At 33.1% G+C, this 18404-nt stretch overlaps 3 protein-coding genes across 3 annotated transcripts; all 3 read left to right on the top strand.

Moving 5' to 3' along the window:
• Positions 1–1613: 1613 nt before the first annotated feature.
• LOC145296214 (uncharacterized) lies at positions 1614–2063 on the top strand. The gene has a single exon (XM_080142425.1). The coding sequence runs from the start codon at positions 1614–1616 to the stop codon at positions 2061–2063; it is 450 nt and encodes a 149-aa protein (XP_079998551.1).
• A 46-nt stretch (positions 2064–2109) lies between these two features.
• On the top strand, positions 2110–3036 carry LOC145296215 (uncharacterized). The gene has a single exon (XM_080142426.1). It carries the CDS (start codon positions 2110–2112, stop codon positions 3034–3036), a length of 927 nt encoding a protein of 308 aa, XP_079998552.1.
• Positions 3037–3309: 273 nt separating this feature from the next.
• Positions 3310–8728, top strand: LOC145296216 (uncharacterized). The gene is made up of 2 exons (XM_080142427.1): positions 3310–4521; positions 8717–8728. The coding sequence occupies exons 1-2, from the start codon at positions 3310–3312 to the stop codon at positions 8726–8728; spliced, it is 1224 nt and encodes a 407-aa protein (XP_079998553.1).
• The last annotated feature ends 9676 nt before the right edge of the window (positions 8729–18404 follow it).

An 18404-nucleotide genomic window follows, 5' to 3' on the forward strand; every position in this document is an offset into this window, starting at 1 on the left:
AGTGCAAATCTCAAAGTCTCTCTTATTAAGGAGAAACGTCTGGGGATAACGCCCAAAATTGAATGTCCCAAGTTTAGTAAAAATAAGGAAACATATCCTTGGAAGGTGGCTAGTATACCTAAGAAAACTTTTTCTCCTAGGTTCTTGGGTTCGTCAGACGCTGAAAAGCCTTCCACGCTGGAAAACTTTCATATCCAGTCTACTAAGATTGGATTTAAGTGTAATTTTTGCCGAACCAATAACCATAACGGTTATTCCTGCAGGTTTTTTCCTTCTCATGTAGAGCGGCTGAGGAGGTGTATGGAGATTTGCTTATGTAGCAAGTGCTCGAGTCCTTCTCATGCAGAAGAGTCATGTATTTGCAAGGGTGAGGAGTATGGAATGTGCTGGCTATGTAATAAGAAGGGTCACTGTAGAGTGCTGTGTCCTTCAGTTGGGGGTGAATCTACTGCTTCTAATGCTTGTTGGCACTTGAATAGCTCTTCGTTACTGCCTGTTGTTGAGGTTGCCGTCGACAATGGATCTGGTGAAAGTGTATCTTTCAACTGCCTTATCGACACTGGTAGTGAGCGATCCTATTTGTCTGGAAAAATGTTGGATGCCTTTTCTGATATTAATACTCCCATGAGAGATTGTAAGTTTCTGATTAAGACCTTTTTGGGAAAAGAAGTTAAACACTTGAAGGAAGTTAATCTTCAAGTGAGGTTTCTAAATTCATGCCATTCTGTGTTGTTACTGTTGTTCTTGGTGGATGATGATATGGACCTTTCGTTTCGTGTTCACGGATTGAATTCTGTGGTAGAAGACCTTAAGAAACATCAGGTCAAATTGGCTGCTAATTTCTCGGAGTTGAGAGATGACACTTTGCCTGTATATGGCTTACTGGGTGTGGACGTGCTTAGGTTTTTGGGACCTATGAATTTAAAGGAGTTTAGAGAGGGCCTTGTGTGGAAATTTCCCCAAGGAATGGTTTTGTTTGGTGATCTGGCGGATTTTGGGTCTCCTCCTCCCAAAGACCTGGAAAAGGGGTTGGAATTGAATTATGCTCAAGTCGTCAAGGAACACTCTGTGTGCGACCTCACCTATGTATATTTTGCGTTGAACCCCAAGTCTGTGTATACTGATCCGTTCAGTTGTTTTGAGGAGTCTTCTGTTGAGAGGACTGTGGAAAAAATGTTTAGTTTGGAAACCATAGGTATTGTTGAGGAGGAATTCAGTGATTTCGATAAGAATATGATTGAGTCCTTTCGCTCCTCCATTCGCTTCATAGATAACTCTTACTACGTCATTTGCCTTGGAATGAAGAAAAATTAAAATCGGTGCCTGCTAATCATCAGGTGTCTTTGTCAGTTTTGAATCGCGTATCGAAGAAGCTGACGGAACAGAGGTTGTACGAGGATTATTGTCAGGTCTTCTTAGACCAAGAAAAGGAAGGAATAATTGAAAGGATTGTGGTTACTCCTTCCGATTTTAAAAAATATGTATGGATTCCTCATCGACCGGTGATAAAACAGGATTTACAGTGCACGACCAAGATTAGACCGGTCTTCAATTGTTCTTTGAGAACCGGTGGGAAACCTTCTTTAAATGACTGCGCTTATTCTGGTGTCAATATGTACACTGACATGCTGGATTTGCTTTTGCGGTTTCGGATGAACCAGTATGTTCTACTGGCTGATATTCGGAAGGCCTTTTTAATGATTCGTTTGAATGACGAACGTGACAAAAATAGATTCTGCTTCTTTTTAAGATTGGGTGATGAGTTGATCTGCTTTAGATACAACACTCTTATATTTGGCTTTGTATCCAGTCCTTTCATACTGAGCTACATGGTTCGATATCATGTGGAGAAGTACCCTCCTGGTCCTTGCAGGGAGATGCTTTTGGGCCACTTCTATGTGGACAATCTGGTGAAAACTCATAATTCTGCTGAAGTTCTGATGCAGCTGTACTTGGAAGCTGTTTCTGTCATGGGGGAAGGTGGATTTTCCTTGAGGAATTGCTGTAGCAACAATGAAGTGCTTGCTAAGCGAATGTTGCAGTCTCTCCTCCCACAGTTCTGACACTGAGAAGGTATTGGGCTATTTGTATAACCCCTCCTCTGACAAAATGCGAGTAAGTTCTTGCATTGAAGGAAGATCAGTATCCTCTAAGAGGGATATTTTGTCTGTAAATTCCTCTGTATTTGACCCCCTTGGCTTAATGCTCCCTGTTACTATTAAAGGTAGGATCCTTCTTAGTAAATTGTGGAAGTTGAAAGTATCCTGGGACCAGCCGGTCCCACCCGACATTATGGTTGACTGGGAGAAGTTGTATAAGGATCTGGTACGTATCGGGGAGCTTGAATTCGACCGTTACTCCGTGGCTTCCGATTCTTCAGCCACGTTGATAGTGTTTTGTGATGCCTCGAACCTGGCCTATGGAATCGCGGTATATTTACATCAGCATGGAGAAGCCAGACTGATATTCGCTAAAGCCAGGGTTGTTCCCTCTGTTAAGAGAACCTTACCCACCTTGGAGCTGTTAGCGGTATATTTATGCATGAAGCACATTTCTGTTCTGGTGAAAATACTCCCTTTGGAAGTGCTCAGTTCTGTGATTATCGCTGTAGATGCACAGGTAGTACTGTCCTGGGTTTTATCTGACAATGTCCATACGAAATGTCAATTCACTCGTAACCGGTTAAAGGATGTAAAAGCGATGGTAAAAAATCTTAGTGATAAAGGTTTGACAGTGAAGTTTAAGTATGTGAACACTGATGACAATCCTGCTGACTTTGTCACGAGGGGTATGTCCCTGAATAAATTTAAAATGATTTTTACTCGTTGGTTATTCGGGCCTGAATGGTTGAGAGGAGATAATTTGATCTGGCCTAGTTATGACCTGAATTGTCTTAATCCGGCTAGCCAGATGTTGATCAGTACAGTTACTGGTTGTGAACCTGTCTTTCAGGGCAGTTATATAATTGAAGTAGAGAGATTTTCTTCGCTGAAGAAGCTCATTGGAGTTTTGATTGCTGTATTCCGATTTATATAAAAAATGAGAGGTATTGTTCTCGACTCTAGTATTAAGGCGAGATTGTACTTGCTCAGAATGACACAAGGACTGTTCCTTTCTAAGGAAAAGGATTATTTGTCTAAGTCTGATGGCGGTGAAGCCCCCCCTTTGGTTTCTAAATTTAATTTATTTTTGGATGATGAAGGATTGATTCGCTCACGAGGTAGAATTGGTAAATCTACTTATTTTTCTGATGCAGTCCTTCATCCTATTCTGCTTCCTAAGTCTTGTCATGTTACAAGTTTGATAATCATGGATTGTCATTTGAAGTGTAAGCATCTGGGAATTGCTGCTACGCTTAGCAAATTCAGAATGTTGGGATTTTGGATACCCAAAGCTAGACAAGCTATTAAAATGGTGATATCTTGTTGTGTCGTTTGCAAAAAATATAACACTCTTTCCTTTAGATATCCCAAGGTTACAAATTTGCCTAAGCATCGGATTAATTTAGTTAAGCCGTTCTTGCACACCGGGATCGATTTTACTGGCCATTTGTGGGTGCATGAAGGTGATGAAACTAAAAAGATGTATATTTTAATCTTCACCTGTTTTAGTGTGCGAGCTATACACTTGGAACTGTTGCCTGATATGACCACTCAGTCTGTGGTTTTGGCATTTTTGAGATTTTTCAATTTTTATGGGGTCCCTTCTCACATTTATTCGGATAATGCAAAGTCCTTTGTGGCGGGTTGTGACCTTGTTAAACAGGTTTATTTGTCTGACGAATTTAGAGGGACAGTTGATGCCCATCTTATCAAACACCAAACGATACCTTTATATTCTGCTTGGTACGGTGCTGTGTGGGAAAGATTAATTCGAGTTGTAAAAAGTTGTCTTTTCAAGGTTATAGGACGTAGGAAGTTAAGTTATTTTCAACTTTTGACGGTTCTGTCAGATGTGCAAGGATCTGTTAACGATCGGCCCTTGACCTATCGTTGCTCTGATGACTCTGGCTTGGAGGTGATTACTCCTAATGCCTTTGTGCATCCCTTCCATAAAAACTCTGTGTTTTTGTCCTTAGAAGAAGATTGTTTCCCGAATAACCCCCCGAGTAAAGAAGATCTTATTGAGAGTCTGGGATGTAGAGATGAATTCTTGAATCGTTTTAAAAGGCTATGGTATGAACAATATCTCTTGGGTCTGAGGGAGTTGTCGCAGGATCTTTACCAATCTGATTTTGAAAATATGATTAAGCTGGGTGATGTCGTTTTGATAAAAAACCCTATGAAGCCTCGTCCTTACTGGTCCTTGGGAAGGGTGGTTAATCTAACTTCTGGGTCGGATAGCTTAGTTCGGTCAGCTTTAATCAGAAGGAGTGATGGCAGCACTCAGGAACATTCCTTAAGGAACTTGTGTCCTTTAGAACTTTCCATAACCCACTCTCACCAAGCTTCTAACGATGGAGAGGGCAATTCTCTGAGCTCGGGGACTAGTCGGGACAGGGAAAACTTTCAGTTTAGGCCTGTAAGGTCTGTTAAATCTTTAAATGAAAGAAATCCAGAATACGTTTGGTATTAGATTGTTGTTTGAGGATTTTTTCTTTTTGTCTTTTTTTCTTTTTAGGGAGAGTATGGAAATTATCTTCCACCATCTTTCTTTCCCTTTTCTTTCTCCTGTTTCGGTTCTTCCTTCCTGTCTTCTTAACCCCTTTCCTACCCCCTTCCCTAGATTCCCCCTTTTTTTTTATGTCACCTGACTCCCTTATGCCCGTTGATTGGATGAGACGTTTTCGCGCTAAATTGACGCGCGTGTGTGATATTTTGAGTTAAAGTGGGCAGTTATGAACAAGGCTTCGAGGAGACCAGAACTGTCGAACTGTCGGTCTCGGATAAAAAGGGACGCCTGGAATTTACTAAGGCGTTGAACAACTCTGTCTTGACGAGACATTAAATTCGTTGAAAAGAAGAACCAAGTTTTCTAAGACACTTGAAAACTAATACTATTATCGAGAAAAGATAATAGAAGTTTTAAACAGAAGAACCAAGTTTTCTAAGACACTTGAAAACTAATATTATTATCGAGAAAAGATAATAGAAGTTTTGAACAGAAAATTCACCGCAGGGAAGTTTTCGAAGATACCAGAAAACACCAGAATATTCAGCCTTAAGAAATTTCGACCTTGCTGAAGGACTACGAAAAACGAATTTCCAGGAAAAAGAAAGGAAAAGGGAACTTTTAAACAACACAAACTCAAAAAATAAAACCAACAAGGAAACGAACTTTCTAAATGTTCCTTTCGTAAAAGGGCGCCCAGAAGCTTCCAGTAAGTGCTCCCCTCCTTTTTCCCCCCTTCTTCCTCCTTCTCTATCTCTCTTTCCTTCTATTTCCCTTCACTCTCTCTCCCCCGTTTTGGTTACTACTACAAGACTCTTGTAAGCCAGATGGACATTTTTGGCAGCCCATAGAGGTCACTACTTTTTCTTTAGATATCTTTGTTAATAAATTCTATTTCTACTATTTTTCTCTTTTTGTTTGTAATTTTTTCCTTCAGTTTCAGAGTTAGTAGTAACGATTAATTGTTTAAGAAGAATTAACTTCCACGGGAAAAAGTGGATAATAAAATTTCTTCAGTAAGAGCAAAATTGACAGGTGTCCGCACGGAAATTGTAGAGTTAAGATTTTGTGCGAGCGTTACGACGACGACGTAAGCAATAGCTATTCAGCAGTTGTTTTTAATGAGGTCAATGACCAGGTTTGTTTGTTATAAGCTAAGTAAAAAAAAGAAAACAGAAAAACGAACGTTAAAACTTATCTAAAAAATAAAGCGAGGGGGGGATAATCAAAACATCGCAAAAAAACACAAAAAAAAACTAACGTAAGGCAAACGAACGATGTTAAGTGTAAAAATCTGGAAAACAAAAACAAAAAAGAAAACAGAAAAACGAACGTTAAAACTTCTGAAAAATAAAAACAAACAAAAAACACGTGAAAATGGCTTAAATAAGCCTGTTTCGATATTAAAATTTAAAAAATTGGTGGGTACCCGGGTGTTTTTGGGTGTCGCTAAGAATAAGCGAAGTAAAAAAAAAAAAAAAAAAAAAAACAGGAAAACGAACGTTACGTGAAAAATGGCTTAAATAACACTGGTTCAATATTTAAATTTAAAAATCGAAAAAAAAAAGAAGACATCTCACACCACGATTCGAACCCAAAACGTTTAGATAACAACCCAACGCGCTAACCAACTGAGCTAACACGACGTACATAAAATTTAGTCAGCTCTTCAACTATTTAAAGTAAATCAGGTCATGAAGTCATCTGGCGCATGCGTAGAACGGGTCGTCGTCACTAGAGGACGGTTTTTGTTGACCCCCCCCCCTCTGTCGATCGAAAATTCTCGATTTCGGGGTGAAAAGAATTAACGTTTTTGGCCAATTTTTCGATATTTTTCGGGCGAAGAATGGAGATTCAATATGATACCGAGTTTGTGAATTTTTGTTGTGTCTGTCGAAAGTTTTTTGCAGATACATAAACATACACACATACACGCATACATACATACATTTTCGCTTTTATATATATAGATAGAAGGAGATACGTTAAAAATAATTAAGATGAAGATGCGTTTAAATATTAATTAACATTTAAATATCTGTTTTTAATTATTAAAGGAGATACGTTAAAAATAATAAAGAGGAGATATGTTTAATATTAATTAACATTAACATTTTTTATTATTAAAGAAGATATGTAAAAAATAATGAGATTAAGATATTTTAAATGTAAATTAAAATGTACATTTTTAAAATTATTCAGGAAGATACGTTTACAATAATTAAGATGAAGATACGTTTGAATATTGATTAACATTTGCAGACGGTACGTTAAAAATAATTAAAATGAATATATGTTTAAATATTAATTAACATTTAAATTTCTGTTTTTAATTATAAAAGAAGATACGTTAAAAAAACTAAGGATGAAGGTACGTTTAAATATAAATTAACATTTAAATTTTTATTTTTAATTATTAAAGAAGATACGCTAGAATAGTTAAGATAAAGATACCTTGAAATATCAATTAACATTTAAATTTTTTAAAATTATTATAGAAGATGCGTAAAAAATAAAAAGGATGGAGATACGTTTAAATATTAATTAAAATTTAAATGTGTTTTTAATTATAAAAGAAGATACGTTAAAAATAATTAAGATGAAGATACGTTTAAATATTAATTAACATTTAAATTTGTTTTTAATTATTAAAGAGGATATGTAAAAATAATTAAGATTAAGATACATTTAAATATTAATGACAATTAAAATTTCTGTTTTAATTCTTAAAGAAAATACGTTAAAAATAATTAATATTAAGATACGTTTAAATATTGATTAATTAATTATAAAAGAAGATACATTAAAATAATTACGATGAAAGTACGTGTAAATATTAATGAACATTTAAATTTCTGTTTTTAATTATTAAAGAAGAATTATTAAAGAAGAGGAAGATACATTTAAATATTAATTAACATTTCAATTAGTTTTTAATTATTAAAGAAGATATGTTAAAAATAATTAAGATGAAGATACGTTTAAATTTATATTAACATTTCAATTTCTGTTTTTAATGATAAAAGAAAATACGTTAAAATAATTGAGAGGAAGATATTTTAAACTGTTAATAAATATGAAAATTTGTTTTTAACTATTAAAGAGGATAAAAAAATAATCAAGTTGAAGATACGTGTAAATATTAATGAACATAGGAATTTCTGTTTTTAATTATTAAAGAAGATACGTTAAAAATAATTAAGATGGAGATATCTTTAAATATTAACATTTATGTTTTTAATTATTTAAAGAAGAAACGTTAAAATTAATTAAGATGAAGATATCTTTAAATATTAACATTTATGTTTTTAATTATTAAAGAAGAAACGTTAAAATTAATTAAGATGAAGATATCTTTAAATATTAAATTTTATGTTTTTAATTATTAAAGAAGAAACGTTAAAATTAATTAAGATGGAGATATCTTTAAATATTAACATTTATGTTTTTAATTATTAAAGAAGAAACGTTAAAAATAATTAAGATGGAGATATCTTTAAATATTAACATTTATGTTTTTAATTATTAAAGAAGAAACGTTAAAAATAATTAAGATGGAGATATCTTTAAATATTAACATTTCTGTTTTTAATTATTTAAAGAAGATACGTTAAAAATAATTAAGATGGAGATATCTTTAAATATTAACATTTATGTTTTTAATTATTAAAGAAGAAACGTTAAAAATAATTAAGATGGAGATATCTTTAAATATTAACATTTCTGTTTTTAATTATTTAAAGAAGATACGTTAAAAATAATTAAGATGGAGATATCTTTAAATATTAACATTTATGTTTTTAATTATTAAAGAAGATACGTTAAAATTAATTAAGATGGAGATATCTTTAAATATTAACATTTATGTTTTTAATTATTAAAGAAGATACGTTAAAAATTAATTAAGATGGAGATATCTTTAAATATTAACATTTATGTTTTTAATTATTAAAGAAGATACGTTAAAAATTAATTAAGATGGAGATATCTTTAAATATTAACATTTATGTTTTTAATTATTAAAGAAGAAACGTTAAAAATAATTAAGATGGAGATACGTGTAAATATTAATAAACATTTATATTTCTCTTTTTAATTATTAAAGAAGATGCGGTGATTCTTTTTTGTGACGCCAGGATGCCAGCTTGCCAAAAAGTACGCCACGGGCCAAATTTCATTTCGTCCTAAAAACAACTTTATACAGAAAAAAAAACAAACAAACTTATTTTTACACTTTTATCTCGCGAATAAACATGAAATTATATATTGAAAAACGTGTTTATTATTTTTAATATCCAACAACGAGTTGAAGTCAATGATTTCGATTTTAAAACAAAACTAATTTTTTTGATAAATCTCTGTTTGGCGTACTCATGAATTATCTTTGTTAAAGAATAAAATTGAATAAAGTTTAGTTTTACAAGAATGTTAAGACATTTACCTAGCGAATAAGCATAAAAACATATAGGAAAACCCGCGTTTATTATTTTTAAAAAAATCAAAATTATACACAGAGTATAATTTTTTTTCTTAAACGAAACTGACTTCATACCCGGTGTATAATTTTGATTTTAAAAAAATAATAAGCGCGGTTTTTCATGTATATTTTTATGCTTATTCGCTAGGTAAATGTGTAAACATTCTTGTAAAAATAAGCTTTATTCAATGTTATTCTTTAGAAAAAATAAATCATGAGTACGCCGAACACAATTTTATCAAATTCACTTTCGTTTAAGAAAAAAAAGAAGCTAACTTTATACCCGATGTATAATTTTTTTTTAAATAATAAACGCGGGTTTTCACCTATATTTTTATGCTTATTCGCTAGGTAAATGTCTAAACATTTTTATAAAAATGAACTTTATTCAATTTTATTCTTTAGAAAAAATAATTCATGAGTACGCCAAACAGAGATTTATCAAAAAAATTAGTTTTGTTTTAAAATCGAAATCATTGACTTCAACTCCGTTGTTGGATATTAAAAATAATAAACACGGTTTTCAATATATAATTTCATGTTTATTCGCGACATAAGTGTAAAAATAAGTTGTTGTTTTTTTCTGTATAAAGTTGTTTTTATGACGGAATGAAATTTGGCCCGTGACGTACTTTTTGGCGTGCTGGCGTGCTGGCGTCCCAAAAAAGAATCACCCGTTTTTAATTGTTAACGAACATACGTTAAAAATAATTAAGATGAAGATATGTTTAAATATTAATTACAATTTGTTTTTAATTATTAAAGCAGATAAGTTAAAAATAATTAAGATGGATACATTTAAATAATAATTAACATTTAAATGTCTGTTTTAATTATTAAAGAAGATACGTTAAAAATAATTAAGCTGAAGATATGTTTAAATATTAACTAACATTAACATTTCTGTTTTTAATTATTAAAGAAGATACGTTAAAAATAATTAAGATGAAGATACGTTTAAATATTAATTAACATTTAACTTTCTGTTTTTAATTATTAAAGAAGATACGTTCAAAATAATTAAGATGAAGATACGTTTAAATATTACTTAGCCTATAAATTTCTGTTTTTAATTATTAAAGAAGATACGTTAAAAATAATTAAGATGGAGATACGTTTAAATATTAATTAACATATAAATTTCTGTTTTTAATTATTAATGACAGATACGTTAAAATACTGTGGATGAAGGTACGTTTAAATATTAATTAACATTTAAATTTCTGTTTTTAATTATTAAAGAAGATACGTTAAAAATTATTAAGATGAAGATACGTTTAAATATTAATTAACATTTAAAATTCTGTTTTTAATTATTAAAGAAGATACGTTAAAAATGATTAGCATTGAAATTTATATGCTTTTCATTAGTTCTTACAATTTACTAAAATAAAGAAAAACAAATTTCTTATTTTTAAATGAAGGTTTTTAGTCTCATGCCAAAAGACCCCCCCCCCAAAAAAAAAAAATGTTGGAGACGAGAACTTATATGTTCCACCTTCATCTCATGGAGTTTCTTGGCGGGAAAGGGAAAAGTATTGCCCTATAATTATTGCCATCATTGTTATATGATTTTTAATGTCATTAATTAACAAGTTTATTTAATTTTCGTTGTTGATTAATTAATATTGTTTCATTGTAACAGGTTGTTTAATTTTGTTTTGTGTACGTTAATTAATAAGTTTATTTTGTTACTTAACATTAGGTACGGGCAAAAATGGGCGGATAAAGATAAAGGGCCCAGTTTTGAAAGCCGATTTATGATAATTTTTTTTTTCTAGGTTTTCGAATACTTTTTGATTGTATTTGAAAATTAAAGACTAAACTTAATTTTTCAAAGAAAAAAAAAATTTTACACGTGAAAAAGAAGTTATGAAAAATGTTTTCACGGCGAGCTAATCAATTCAGCTAAATTTTGAAGTTAAATAAATTCATTGTAAAATCCTTTAAAAGATAAATATTAGTTTTCTGAGTTTATTTCAAAGATAATTAGTAAAGTCCTAAGATATTGAATTAAATAAAAAACACCTCGTTTGTACAAAAAAATAGCTTAATTAGCTCCAAAACCGGATGATTCTTCCGTTCGCAAAACGCAACAAACGAAAGTTTTGTAAACACGGAATATATGGAAACCTAAAATTTGAGCCAGTCGAAAGACTGAAAATGACGTCATGTAATTAAAAGCGAGGAAGGGGAATACTAGTTTTCTTTGATTTTTCCAGACGTGCGTCCGTACATTCCTATTCTGAACCTTTGTATAATTTTTACCATTTTTTAATTTTATTATTTTTTTGTTTCTGTTTTTAAATTAATTTTTTTTAATTATTGTTATATAAAAATTATGCTATGCTGAAAGTTTCACATTCAGTTAAGCAAGTAAAATATTGAAATCTTACATATAAAAATTATGCGAAACCTGTAATTAAAAAAAAGCAGAAATATTTTGTGTGAAAATATTGAATAAACAATTCTTAATTCAATGATAACATCGGTTGTTCGAGAAATTCATTTTTCTTTGAGTTATATCGACTTCATTAATACGAACTTTAGGGGCTTTTATCGTAATGTTCTTGTAAAAATTAAATATTTTTTAATTGTTATAATTTACGATGCTTTATTTTCATAAAAAAGCAAAAATAAATTCATTCATTTTTTTTTTTTTACTACTGAAAACCATAACTTTAATAAAGGTATTTTTTATTTAAAGAAAATAAAAAAAATTTAACTGCGATTTAAATAAAAATAATTAGTTCAATATATTCTGTGATCATTATCTGATAAATACTGAAAATGTCATTAAAATTGGTTAATTTCCTGATTTTTGGTGAATTTTTAAATAAAGGGAGGGGTCAAAATGTTTATTCATTTTGAGCATCGGCATTCATTTTGCCAGTACCTGCTATACATTGTTATATTTTAAGTTCGTTGATTAACTTGTTTTCTCTTTGTTGAAATTTCCGGGACTAACTTCAACTTCACCCAGCGCTTGCAGGTATAGTATTCGTGTAATCACATTTTTTTTTTTCATTTAACATTCTTTCATTGTTCTACTGATTATTTCTGCATTTCAAATTATATCTTGCAAAATATGCTTATTTTTATTCTGTCTATGCTGGTTATCTCCCTTAGATTTAAGGTTTCGTTGAATAAGCACCGAAAAGCTAGTATGAAAGATGGGAAGGGGAGTGTCAGAATTTTGGGGAAATTTTTGACACCCCTAATACAAAACTGCGAATAAAATATAAAAAACTTGTAATTTCTCTTTTTAAAGTGGGTTGTTTATTTTCTTTATGGAATATACTTCCAAAATAAACTATTAAAGTCGTTTAAAAAATAATAGAATTTTTTTTTTTTTTAAATAAAAAAATAATGTGTTTACAAAGTGCCTGCGCGCGTTCATGCAGCCATTTTGTTTACATAATGAAATCAATTGAATTTTACGAGTTAAATTTTAAAAAATTTTTTCACTTTAAAAATCTATCAAAATTTTTGCATTGGGTCAATTTATACGATATTTCCAGGTTCAATGTGAAATTTTATGCTCTTTCCAATAAACCGAATATAATATTCTAGACAAGTGTTTTTTTTTTAATTCACCTCTCCATTTTGAAATGTCTATTAAAATGAAAATAATTAATTTTCTCGCCTCAAATTTATTCATCACAAATTGAAGATAAAAGATCAATAAATAAAATAAGCTAATTCAAAACAAAAAAGAACACTTATTTGCAAATTTACCTGTAAAGTCCAAAGTTTGAAACCCTTTTTATTTTAAACCACGTTGAATTTTTTTTTAAGTGAAACCTTATAATCTTGTTATATTACACAGAAAGTTTTGTTTAATTACGACAATTATTTCTATTTCCATCAATGTTTTTTTTGAGATATTTAAAAAAATTCACTCCATAAAGAAGAAATAAAATATATTAAATCAAAAACTCATGTATTTCTTTAAGAGAATAAAAAAAAATCAAAATTTCGTCAATTTTTTTTATCAGCAAAAACTGATAAGTGAAATGGGACTATTTTTCATCTAAGGTGGCCTATATTTACTAACTTTTGTTTACAATCAGCAATAGAAAGAGACATTAATTCTGTCGCTTACAGGCCACCATAGTTCATCACACTAATAAAGAAAGATAGTTATCTCCCCTGTTTTTCAATTGTTATGAGCTGAAGTCTCAAGATTTTTTTAATACTAGCATAAAAAAATATATTATTTAAAAAGGACATGGACTATAAAATATAAATATGGATAAATTCTTAACAATGAAGAATGGAAGTACCCATTGAATAGTATTTTTATAGGTAAGTGATTTTTTTAGAATTTATATATATATATTTTACCTCTGCACTCCATGTTTAAAAAGGAAGTGTCCTCTATAGTATCAGATCTGACCGAATGGTTAATTGTAGGCATAGACCAATTCATACCATCTAAAAAATTCCAAGAAAAACCTAACAGCCAGCCATGGTTCCCCCCAGAATGTGCTGCTGCTATCGCGCACAGAAATAACTTTTTCCATAGCTACCAACGTAATAGATGCACTGAGACTAAAGCTGCTTTCAGGTCTGCCAGCAACCACTGTAAAAGAGTAATAAAAAATGCAGGAGAGCTATATGCCCAGTCTGTTAAATCCAAGGTAGCTGGTCAGCGGCTTGGATCCCACCAGTTTTGGCAAATAACAAATAGGATCCTGAATAGAAGTGTGCGTTCTATCCCAACCATTATCAATGGACCAGAGGTCATCTCGTCAGCGTCAGACAAGGCCAAATTATTTGCAAAGAACTTTGCAGCTAATTCTACACTATGCGACAATGACCATCAACTCCCCATATTTCCTCCTATAACACAGAACAAGCTAGGTAACATACAAATATCCGTGCATGAGGTCGCCAAGCTAATAAAGAACCTAGATTCCAGTAAAGCAGCTGGCCCTGATGGCATCCCAATTATAGTGTTAAAAAAGGTTCAACCAGAACTTGCTCCCATACTTACGAAACTATTTAAGCGCTGCCTTAAGGAGAAGTGCTTTCCGACTCCCTGGAAGACCTCATCAGTTTGCCCTGTATTTAAGAATTCAGGTGATAAGTCATCTCCCTCTCAGTACCGACCAATAAGTCTCCTGTGTGTTATGAGTAAGTTGCTGGAATCCATATTAAATAGAGAAATAGTCAACCACCTCAGCAGGAATAACCTTCTTAGTGACACACAATATGGTTTCCGCTCTGCAAGATCTACCGCAGATGTGCTGACGGTTATATCCCACAGGATTAGTGAATTTCTTGACAAAGGCTTCCTTTCTAGGGCAATTGCTCTTGACATATCAAAGGCCTTCGACAAGGTATGGCATAAGGGTTTACTTCACAAGATTTCCAGCTACGGTATAACTGGAAATGTTTTCTCAATCATTAAATCATTTCTCTCTGATAGGCTCATAAGAGTAGTGGTAGATGGACAAAAATTGGAGGCCTGCAATATAAATGCTGGAGTCCCTTAAGGGTCAATCCTGGGCCCAACTCTCTTCCTGATCTACATCAATGACCTCCCTAAACACATACTTAAATCATTCGTTGACATCTATGCTGATGACACGACCATCTACGGCAACACATCAAAGGCTGTAAATGACAAACTTCTCTCTGATTCTCTCTCCTCTGATCTCGAGCGCGTGGTTAAGTGGGGAAGATGTGGCTGGTTACCTTTAATGCATCTAAAACCAAACTCCTATCCTTACATCATCAACGCTCTGATCCCCAGCTGGCATCAATTGTGATGGATGGCTCTCGTCTGGGTGAGGCCCCGTGTTTTGACAAGCTTCTGGGTTTGACCTTTACTCCTGATCTGAAATGGAACACGTACATCAAGTCTGTTGCCAAGGTCGCTGGAAAGATGGTGGGATCCTTCTACCGCTCCAGAAGATATCTCACTACTGATGCAATTCTCTATCTATATAAAAGCCAAGTACATCCAAGGATGGAATACTGTTGCCATATCTGGGCAGGAGCTGCTAAAAACAGCCTATCCTGCCTTGACAGAGTACAAAATAGACTTCGTGGCTTAGTGGGGGATGCCCTTTTCTCTACCCTGCAACCTCTCTCCCACAGAAGAGATGTTGCGAGCCTATCCTTGTTTTATCCTTATTTCCATGGCAAGTGCTCGTCTTAACTCCAATCTCTGGTCCCCCCTCACCAATCTTTCACGAAAAACACCCGTCTAGCTGAATCCACTGTGAAAAATTTCCCCCACTCTATATCTGTGCCTAAATCAAAACGCGGATTCCATGAACAAAGCTTCTTTCTTAGAACTGCACGTCTGTGGAACTCTGTTCCATCTGCCTGCTTCCCTCCGGACTACAACTTGGATGTCTTCAAGTCCCATGTTAACAAATTCCTAATGAACCGCCCCATTAATTAAACACTTCATCAAATCTCCACACTAACGTAATGTACTTGCAATAACCCTTATCCCTGAGTGGCTTCCGGGCCTTGATAAGTGATGATCACTGTGTAAAAAAAAAAAAAAAAGAAAAGAAAGTAAATAAAATTTGTTGATTTTCTTTAAATCTTTTTAAAAGAAAACCGATTTAAAAAAAACAAATATTGCATAATTTGCTATTAAACCTGTTATTTTTTAAAATTTTGGTTTTTGTTCCTTTAATTGAAAAAAAATTAGAGTTCCAATTACATTTTTCAAGTAGTTATAAGCTTGGAAAAATAGGAGGTCGAATTACTTAATTTTTTATATCACGTTTTTAATGGCGTTTTCTGACACTCCTAGGTGTCAGCGCTTTAGACTGAATTATCTCCCCATGGCATGTTCTAAAAATCCAAACATGGCTGCCTCCAGCGCTGTCGTAAACACGTTTTTTCCGTTAAAAAAAAAAAAATTTACTCAATCAAATTGGTAAATGTTACCTTACGCTAGAACAGAACACTGATCGAATTTGGTTTTTGAGGGGTATTCGAGGTCGCTGACAACGAATATGATAATCAAACACACCGCAAATTTACCATTTGCATGGTAGGAACCCCAAGACCTTGGGACTATTTTCTGCGGTAGTATTTTTCTTATATGATAGCTTTGCGTGTGAACGGGCGTAGTGTAGTGTCTTATTACATCACGTAGGAATCTTGGCATGCTGGAATCTTTAAGCGGTCATTTCAAATAAAGTTTTAAAAAAATGTGGTTTATTTATTATTTTTTTTTTGGTCTTACGTATGCTTTTTAATTGATTTAAAAAATGTTTTCACAAAGGCTTTACAAAAACACAACCACCAAAAATATTTTTATGTTTTTCGTTCTTTTTTGGGGGTGGCTGGGGGTATTCAAGGATAGGACTTTGTTGCATGAGGGACTAATAAGAGTTTTCACCGTCTTGAGTTGCTTCCCTTACCGGTGTACGTTTTGCTTTGTTTTACAATGATAATAAAGACACCATTATGTAAAAGCCGATCGATCATTGTCTTCTCTAATCCGTTGACATCCTCAATAAGGTAATGACACATAGCGGCAGCGGTGGGATGGAAAGAGTCCAAGTAAGATGTGGAAAAGAATAAGCAGAAAGTTATTTGCAGAAACAGATAAGTAACTTTATTGTTCTTGTTTCGAATTGTAATTTTTACGTACGTCACGTGGGCGGGAAAAAAAATGTCGGAAGCGGACAGATAAGAAAAAACAGACCAGTGGCTGGCATAAGGCTTCCAACGCCCCTATGTATGGAAGACAATTTAGCAGCAAATTGGAAGTTGCTTAAACTGAAATGGTATAACTACGCCATTATTATGTGTTTGATAAAACAGTCAATACAATATCAGAGGGCACTTTTGCTTCATACGTTGGGAGATGATGCACTGAAAGTTTACTACGGGTTCAATTTTCAACATCCGAGGATGAAAGAACACCCACCGAAATTATTCAGGCATTTGATAAATATGCTATAGGGGAAACGAATGCAACCTACGAGCATTACATATTTCATTCTAGAAAACAAGGAGAATCAGGAAATGTGGAATCTCTCATTATGGCATTTTGGATGTTGATAAAAATGTGCCATTTTTGCGACAATTGTGTTTCATCAGTAATCAGAGATCAGATAGTACTGGAAATACAAAACCCCCAGACACAAGCTGATTTATTGAAAATAAGATGTACAAAAGTGTATTGATATCTGTAAGCTGTCTGAAAATGCTACAGTCCAGTCCAGAATCCTAAGGCCTGAAGGAGTGAATAAGTATGATTGTAAACCCAGGAGAAAGACATCGGCACAATCTGACAGAGAGTGCTGGGCGTGTGCATTGCAGCATGGAGCAAACAAAGAGTTATGCACTGCATTTGGTAAAACCTGTTATAAATGTAAGGGAAAACCCACTTTGCTGTGAAATGCAAAGTATCAAGGAAAAAGAAGGTGCAGATGATCAAAACCCAACATTATGACCAGGAAAACGACAGTAGTAACAATAAAGGAAAGGGTGAATGCTGTAAGTCAAGAGGTGATAAAAGAGGCAATGATGGTGAAAGGAAAACCAATTGCCTTTCAGCTCGATAGTGGAGCGTCCATGAACATATTGAATGAGAAACACATGATTGGAAAAACACGGAAACATTCAAATAAGACTCTTGTCATGTGGAATGGAGCAGAAGTGAAGCTATTGGGAGAGTGTTGAGTAAAAATGATAAACCCCAAAACTGAACAAAAATAAGTTTGTCATTGTGAAAGAAGATTTCCATCCCTTACTTGGAGCAATCCAGAAAATGAAACTTGTCACAATCAATAACGAAAAATTCAAAATGGTCGCCAAAGTTTCTCAAATGAATGAATCCAGCAGCCAGTACTCAGACTCATTATCAATGACTTCAGAGATGTATTCAAGGAAGAATTGGGTCAATTACCAGGAGAGGTACATTTGCAGGTGGATCCAGGAGTAACACCAAATGTTGTAACAACACAGAGAATACCAGTGGCACTTAAGGACAAGCTAAAAGTCGAGTTAGAAAAACTGGTTAAGAAGAATGTTATTGAACCAGTGAGTGAGCCAACACCATGGTGAAGTGCTTTAGCACTGGTAGTTAAGAAAAATGGAAGCCTACAGATATGCATAGACCCAAGACCACTGTATAAAGCTTTGAAGAGGGAACATTTTCAGTTACCTACACTGGACGATTTACTACCAGAACTGGCTGACAACAAAGTATTTTCTATCCTGGATAGATTTTGGCATGTAAAATTAGACAAAACCAGCAGTCGCTTAACAACATTTTCTACACCATATGGTAGGTTCTTGTGGAAAGTTTTATCTTTCGGGATTGCTCCAG

This window comes from Euprymna scolopes, chromosome 16, assembly GCF_053919585.1.
Source record: "Euprymna scolopes isolate OS-2025 chromosome 16, ASM5391958v1, whole genome shotgun sequence".
In the NCBI taxonomy this organism is placed as follows: Eukaryota; Metazoa; Mollusca; class Cephalopoda; order Sepiida; family Sepiolidae; genus Euprymna; species Euprymna scolopes.